Source organism: Elephas maximus, chromosome 23, assembly GCF_024166365.1.
Source record: "Elephas maximus indicus isolate mEleMax1 chromosome 23, mEleMax1 primary haplotype, whole genome shotgun sequence".
Taxonomy (NCBI): domain Eukaryota; kingdom Metazoa; phylum Chordata; class Mammalia; order Proboscidea; family Elephantidae; genus Elephas; species Elephas maximus.
In genome coordinates this window covers 12,803,150-12,811,573 of record NC_064841.1, presented here as the reverse complement: position 1 = coordinate 12,811,573, position 8,424 = coordinate 12,803,150, and the positions used below count along the sequence as shown (strand labels likewise).

The 8,424-nt window shown below is 37.1% G+C and overlaps 1 protein-coding gene across 1 annotated transcript; it reads left to right on the top strand.

Annotated features, from left to right (window-relative positions):
- Window positions 1-6,832: 6,832 nt before the first annotated feature.
- Window positions 6,833-6,961, top strand: LOC126066423 (thymosin beta-4-like). Its single transcript, XM_049867456.1, has one exon. The coding sequence runs from the start codon at window positions 6,845-6,847 to the stop codon at window positions 6,959-6,961; it is 117 nt and encodes a 38-aa protein (XP_049723413.1). The 5' UTR covers window positions 6,833-6,844.
- The last annotated feature ends 1,463 nt before the right edge of the window (window positions 6,962-8,424 follow it).

Genomic DNA, 8,424 nt, shown 5'->3' with positions numbered 1-8,424 from the left:
TTCTTAATATGTTGGTATGTAAGTCTGCTGTCTTGTTACTTGTGTCTGTTGGTCCAGTCTATGCGTTGTTCCATTTTCCTCCTACTCTGCCTCCCTTCAGATTAATCAATTATTTTTTAGTGCTTGATTTTGTCTCCTCTACTGGCTTTTAAGCTAGATCTTTTAGTTTATTTCAGTGGTTTTGCTAGGCGTGTTTTTTATTAAAATATACACACTTAATTTACAATAATCTATTTGGAGTTAATATTAAACCTCTTCATATATAAGGTAAGAAACTTTAAATAATGTGCTTCCTTTTATTTACCCACATCTTTTGCATTGCAATTGTCATATATCTTATTTCTACATATGTTATAAAACCCTCTCTACATTGTTATTGTTTTTGCTTCAACAATTATCTTTTTAAAAAAAAATAGGAAATGGGGAAAAAATGTATGTTTACCTATGTTATTACCGTTTCTGATACTGTCTATTTATTCATGGATGTCTGAGTTTCCATCAGGTATCAATTCTTTTCAGCTTGAAGAACTTATCATAGTTTTAATTGAACTACATTTTGCTAGTGAAAATTCAGATTTTTTTTTTTTTTTAGCTGAAAATGTCTTTATTTCAACTTTATTTTTGAAGGGCATTTTTGTAGTATATAAAATTCTAGAATGACAACCAGCTTTTCTCCTTCTTTTGGTGCTTTAAATATGTTATTCCTTTGTCTTCTTGCTTGCATCGTTTCTGACAAGAAGTCATCTGACCAACTGTACTTTTTTATTGGTTCTACACATAACATTTCTTTTCTAAGTGTTCTTTTTATCTTTGGTTTTCAGCACTTTTACAAGATGTTGTGGGTTTATCTGTGTAGTCATTTTGCTGGGGATCTTCATAGCTTCTTGAATCTTAGGATTAATATTTTTCACCAAATTTTGAAAATGTTAGTCATAATTTCTTCAAAAATCTTTCTACCCCAATCTCCTCTACTTCTGGAACTTAAATTACATGTATTTTGTACAGTTCTGTATTGTTAGGCATGCTACTTAGGCCCTGCGTTTTGTAAATCAATTATTCTCTTTACACTTCAAATTGGAAATTTTCCATTGTGCTGTCTTCACTTTCAGCGATCTTTTTTTCCAAGTCTCCACTTTTCTGTAAGCCCATCCTGTGAATTTTTTGTTGAGGTAGTGTTTTATCATCTCGAATATCAATTTGGCTCATTTTTTCCTTTTTTCCTTTTTTCTTCTGATTCTCCCTATGTATTCACTCATTATAGCCATCTTTTCCTTTAAATCCCCAAGTATATTTATAAGAAGTGTTTTAAAATCCTTTTTTGCTTCTCCCGACATCTGTATCATCTCTATGTCTGTTTTTATCAGCTATTTTAATTCCTGTTTATGCTTCATATTTTTGTTTCTTTGTCTCCTCACATGTTGAGTTTTTTTTGTTTGTTTTGTTTTTAAATTCTCTACTGTACTTTGTAGATCCTACCTCATTGAAGCAGTGTTTTATTTTGGCAGGTAGTAATTTTAATGGCATATCATATTTACAATATCTAATTTCATTTTTAAGTTTTGTTTGGGCTGGTCTAGAATTGTGGTTACTCTTGGGCCTTAGAGTAGCCCTAATTTTAAGGCCTGATCTTTCTGTGAAATCAATTTTACATTCTGTGCTTTCAGCAAGATCTCTTCACTCTGACTTGTCAGAACTTCAACATCTCCCAAAACAGGGTGACCTCTGGAATTTCTATTCAGCTCAAACACATTCAATGACTATTATTTATGGAGTCTCACCCTAGGCATGCCTATCTTAGTTTTCAACCAAATACTCAAGCTGATTTTCAAAAAGATTCTGTACACTGCCCTCTCTCTCTGGTACCCTAAAACACAAATTCCAACAACCTCTGCACTTCTGGATATCTTCTACCCAGAAAAAATCTGTAACTCTGTGTTTGGGCTTCACACCTAATCTTGTGTCAAGATTAGGAAAGAACACCAGGTAGAAAACTAGCATGAATACAGCATTCCCCCAAGTACTTTCTTTTTATCAAGGATCAGTGCTTTATGCTGTCTGTCAAGGCTTAACATATATTGGTTCAAATATATTTTTTAGTTTTATCACTGTTTTAGACAGGAGGATAAGTCCAATACTGATCACTTTATCATAACCATAATCAAAATACCTTCTATAGTGTTCTCAATGTTAACTCCAATCTAATCTCATTAGGAAACTTGAATAACTAAAAGCAATTGGTCTATAATGGGCTTTGGAAACATGTCTAGGCTCAAATCTGTGTGCAGCCATTCCTACGTTGTAATAAAAGCAAGTTACCTAACTTTTCTGTGCCTAACTTTCCTCATTTGTAAAATGCAGATCATACTAGTTCTTAACATGAAACTTTCTAGTGCAAGTTAAGTGAGCTAAATATATGGCAGAAGAACCTCAGATGTTACAATTTTTCTTTCCTACCCCAAAGTCCTGTGTGCCAAATGAAAAAATCGCACATTCAGGCAAATTGTTACTACAATGAATCTGTCCCTGTATTCTATTTCCCTAGGAGAATTTCCCAATAGGGAGATAAATTGTCTTTAAGTAGTCCAGGCTAGTCAGTAATTTAGCAGTTGTTTTTTTTTTTCCCCCTGGTTTTCTGCAATAGGGTAAATAAGTATATTTCAGATAACCATGACCAAGGTAAAGAGGAGAAGGTTTCAGTTTCTCTCATCTGAAACATACTCACTAAAAGGTCGTTGATCCATATAAGACTCTAGCCACCTGTTGCCTCTTTCTTCCTTTTCGTAGCCCAGGTTTTTTTTTTTTTTTTAATAATTTTTATTGAGCTTTAAGTGAACGTTTACAAATCAAGTCAGTCTGTCACATATAAGCTTATATACACCTTACTCCATACTCCCACTTACTCTCCCCCTAATGAGTCTGGCCTTCCAGTCTCCCCTTTCGTGACAATTTTGCCAGTTTCTAACCCTCTCTACCCTCCTATCTCCCCTCCAGACAGGAGATGCCAACACAGTCTCAAGTGTCCACCTGATACAAGTAGCTCACTCTTCATCAGCATCTCTCTCCAACCCATTGTCCAGGCCCTTCCATGTCTGATAAGTTGTTTTCGGAAATGGTTCCTGACCTGGGCCAACAGAAGGTTTGGGGGCCATGACCGCCAGGATTCCTCTAGTCTCAGCCAGACCATTAAGTCTGGTCTTTTTATGAGAATTTGGGGTCTGCATCCCACTGATCTCCTGCTCCCTCAGGGGTTCTCTGTTGTGCTCCCTGTCAGGGCAGTCATCGGTTGTGGCCGGGCACCATCTAGTTCTTCTGGTCTCAGGATGATGTAAGTCTCTGGTTCATGTGGCCCTTCCTGTCTCTTGGGCTCATAGTTGTTGTGTGACCTTGGTGTTCTTCATTCTTTGATCCAGGTGGGTTGAGACCAATTGATGCATCTTAGATGGCCACTTGTTAGCATTTAAGACCCCAGACGCCACATTTCAAAGTGGGATGCAGAATGTTTTCATAATAGTATTATTTTGCCAATTGACTTAGAAGTCCCCTTAAGCCATAGTCCCCAAACCCCCGCCCTTGCTCCACTGACCTTTGAAGCATTCAGGTTATCCTGAAAACTTCTTTGCTTTTGGTCCAGTCCAGGTGAGCTGACCTTCCGTGTATCGAGTATTGTCCTTCCCTTCACCTAAAGTAGTTCTTATCTACTAACCAATCAGTAAATAACCCTCTCCCACCCTCCCTCCCTCCCCGCCTCGTAACCACGAAAGTGTGTGTTCTTCTCAGTCTATACTATTTCTCAAGATCTTATAATAGTGGTCTTATACAATATTTGTCCTTTTGCCTCTGACTAATTTCGCTCAGCATAATGCCTTCCAGGTTCCTCCATGTTATGAAATGTTTCACAGATTCATCACTGTTCTTTACTGATGTGTAGTATTCCATTGTGTGAATATACCACAATTTATTTAACCATTCATCCGGTGATGGACATCTTGGTTGCTTCCAGCTTTTTGCTATTGTAAACAGAGCTGCAATAAACATGGGTGTGCATATATCTGTTCGTGTGAAGGCCCTTATTTCTCGAGGGTATATTCCGAGGAGTGGTAGCCCAGGTTTTTGAAAGAGCTTTCTTTATGGTCTCCAGTCACTCCACACACTCATCGATTTATTGTTACCTGGTTGTTGAATCCATTATATAATAGAAGCTATTTTTACCAAGATTATTACAGGTAAATCCATGTTCTTTCCTAATCTTTTCTGCAGCATTCAATGCTGCTGAAATGCTCTCTTCCTCAGGGAACCATGAGTCTTTACTCCTTCGGTTCTCCTACTACTCCAGATTGTAACTATGTTTCCCTCACAGACCTCTCTACTTCCACCAACTAAAATATTGATGTTCCTGAGGTTTGGTCCTAAGCCAGTTCTGTGGACAATGATATTCTCTCCTGGATATTCAATTACATCTCCATAACGCTCTCAAATATCTCTCCCTATTCCACAAGTCTCTACAGAATTTCAGACTAATATATTCAAATGTCAGCTGGATATTTCCACTTACAAGTTTTTAGCCAGCTCAAGTTCAACAAATCCAAAATTAAACTCATCTCTTCCCCAAGGCTATGATATTTCTTTTCTTCATTATCTCAGTAAAAGTTACAACCATCCTCCCAGTTACCTAAATTAGAATCCTGGGCAAAATATGTGACTTAGTCATCTCATTCCCAATATTTAATCAACGACTAATAACAGTTAATTATCCATCCAATATTTCTTATACGTCTGTTCATTTTTCTTCATCTCCATCATTATTACTTTAATCAAAGTTATTATCATCTCTCAACTAGATAATAATGCATAAGTACCAGTTGCTTTTTCTCCCTCAAGTTTAGACCTTGAATACATAATTCTGCCCAAATGACTACAAAAGCATGAACTTGGATCTGCTGCGCTCCAGCTTAAAATTTTCCTATGGTCTCTCCTTGTGTTAAGGAAAACTCCAAATTCTTTATCATGCTTACAAGGCTTGAATGGCCTAGTCACCGCTTGTTGCTCCAGGTTTATTTCTCACGTTTATCTCTTCCACTCACACTCTAAGCATCAGCTATACAAAACTTTTTTCTTCTCACTTGCCTAAGCATGTTTTATACCTGCTTGCCTCCAAGCTCTCTCATATGCTGTTCTCCATTTCTACAGCACAGTGTTCACTATTCATTTCCTTTAAACCCCGCCAAAAACCCAAACCCATTGCCATTGATTCAACTCTGACTCATAGTGACCCTAAAGGAGAGAGTAGAACTGCCCCATGCGGTTTCCAAAGAATGGCTGGTGAATTGAAACTGCCAGCCTTTTGGTTAGCAGCCAAGCTCTTAACCAGGGCTCCATCCATCTGGTTAAATCCGTCTAATTCCCATGTAGACTTCATATTTCTTCTTATAAGTTCATTTTCTATGGAATATTTCCATAGTCTTCTGAGAGAATTTGGGTTCCCTTCACCGTATTTCTACTATAACCTGTAATTTCTGTAAAAGTGTACATATCTTATTTGCTGGTCCTATAGATAATAAACAATACAAATATAGTAACCATACCTTCCTTGTTCACCATTAGATACTTAAGGACAAGCACAGTGCATGGCATATAAATATATGTTGAAATAATACATAAATAAATTAATAATTGCATTAAAAATCCCTTAGCAGTGCACACACACATAGACACACACACACACACACACCTTCATACTCTTCACCTGGGCTCTCTTTCTGGTTTTGTCACATAATACACAGCCCATTGTGGTACCTTACCCATGTACTGAGGAGCCCTAATGTCGCAATGGTTAAGTGTCAGCTGCTAACTGAAAGGTTGGTGATTCTAACCCACCAGCCACTTCGAGGGAGAAAAGACCTGGGAATCTGCTCCTGTAAAGATTACAGCCTAGGAAACATTATGGATCAGTTCTACTCTGTCCTATAGGGTTGCTTTGAGTCAGAATCTACTGGATGGCACACAACAACAAAAACCTTTGTGCCTGTGGTTTCCTAAATGAATTATGTTCTTTGTTATCTCTGCGACTTTGCGTACCCCGATCCTCCTGTCTGGAATCCCCTTGCATACCTTCTTCACCTAGATTCCTCATCTGGGCGTTCAACTCTCCTGGAAACTGGTTTTCCCCAAGTTACACAAACATGTCATCCTCTGGGCTCACAAAACCTTAGACATGTGTCTACAACAGAATTTTTCACAGCTGCACCAATACGATGTTTGCTTCTGAAATGTACAGAAAATATTTTGCTATATCTTTTTTCAAACACCTATTAGAGAAACAAGGAAATACTAAAACCAATTATTGCTTACTGAATGAAGGAGGGAAATGAGTAGTGGCTCCTATGATATTCCAGTGGCTTAATGACCATAGATAAACTTGGCCATGAACCTAGATGTCTGAGAATGAATTCTCAGGGAGAATTATGTCAAAGAAAAATTTTATATTAGCTTCTTTTACATCCCAAATTCTGTAAGGGTGGTGAGTTTTGTTGAACCATTTCTTCATAGCCAGTAAAAAAAGAACGATTTATATTTTAGAAATAAGTCGCAGATAATAACCCCTGAAGAATCTTTCCTGATTTGAGCAAACCAAGTGGCCTTGCTATCTTCATTCCCTGAACAGAAATTGTTTCGCCAACTGTATTCACATTAGTTGGAATGGGAAGCTGAAGGCTTCATTTATTTAACTATTCACCTGTTCTTCGGCATAAATTTGATGTCAACTGAGCGGCAGCCACTGCACACACGGTCTCGGCTCACTCATGCCTCACTCGCTTCCTCCACAACCCTGTCTGACAAACCCAACATGGCTGAGACTGAGAAATTCAATAAGTTGAAATTGAAGAAGACAGAAACGCAAGAGAAAAATTCACTGCCTCCAAAAGAAACAATCGAACAGGAGAAGCAAGCAGGAAAATCCTAAAGAGGTGATGGCATTAATACGCACTGTGCCTTCCACAGGCATTGCCTTATTTTCCTTCGTTCAGCTGTTTAACTTTGTAAGATGCAAAGAGGTTGGATCAAGTTTAAATGACGGTACTGCCCCTTTTCACATCAAAGAATCGAGGACTACTGAAAACAAAGGCCACTCCCACTGCTCCCATCAGCCTGTCTAGCTGGCAGGGCGGGAAAAGAACTTGTGTATTGTTGAAGGAAGGAGCTGGGGGGGACGACAGTGAATAAAAACACAGGGTTAAAGGAAAGCTGGTCCAACGTGTCCAGAAGGTATAAAATGCAATGTAATCAGTGTGCCATTTTTTTTTTAATTGAAATGATTTTAGTTATTGGAATGCACAATTTTACTAATTTGCAAATAAGTTTTAAAACATGAAAACAAAACAAAAATTTGATGTTGGCATTTGGAGGGGATTTCACCTTAAGTTGGTTTGATTTTAAAATTTTTCAATATTTTCACTTTTTCAAAAAAGAGTTTAACAACAATACTTGAAAGTCCTAAAACAGATGTAAAAACATATGCAATATGATATCCCACATAAGCCAAGACCTCTTCTAAACTGAGAACAGAAGCACTAGATGGTGCCCAGCTACCACTACGGACAGTTCTGACCAGGAACACAATGGAAGATCCTGGATAGAATGGAAGAGAAATGTAGAACAAACATCAAATTCCTTAAAAAGGCCAGACTACTGGACAGATAGAGACTAGAGGAACCCCTGAGATTATCACGCTAAAATATTCTTTGAACTTGGCACTGAAACCACTCCTGCAGATCACCTTTCAGTCAAACAAGATTGGCTTATAAAATAAGCAGCATTACCTGTGAGTAAAATGTCCCTTAAATAATCAACTATATGAGGCCAAATGGTCTACATTTACCCAAAAACAAAGATGAGAAGGCAAGGAGGGGACAGGAAGCTAGATCAACGGAAACAGAACAAACAGAATGGAAATAATAAGAATGCTGGCACATCGTGAAAATTGTAACCAATGTCATGGTACAATTTGTATAAAAATGGTAACCAATATCATGGTATAATTTGTATAAAAATTGTTAAATGGAAAAAATATGCAATAACATAAGCATAAAATAACATATTCTTTATACATCTCTTAATATCGAAATAATTTTGGGAAGTTTAATAATTCAAAAAGTAATTCATGAGTACTTAAAGAAATTTTTTTAAGAGAAAAAAGGTGATTTTTATGTCAAAAAGTATTTGTTATTCACAGTTTTCGTGAAGCAGCAGATGCATCTTTATCACGATTAAATTTTAAGAGCAATACCATGTTTTGAAATTACTACATAATCCAGTTTTAAGGTTATAATGTTCCAAAATTAAAAGAAAAAAAATGGTAATATATGAAGTGCTTGTGATATCTTTATGTACAAGTTTGCGAATCACTAAGTAGCTGTCACTTTCCCT

Excerpts from the sequence above, each read along its gene's own strand:
- LOC126066423 (XM_049867456.1), top strand. The coding sequence starts at position 6,845 with ATGGCTGAGACTGAGAAATTCAATAAGTTGAAATTGAAGAAGACAGAA.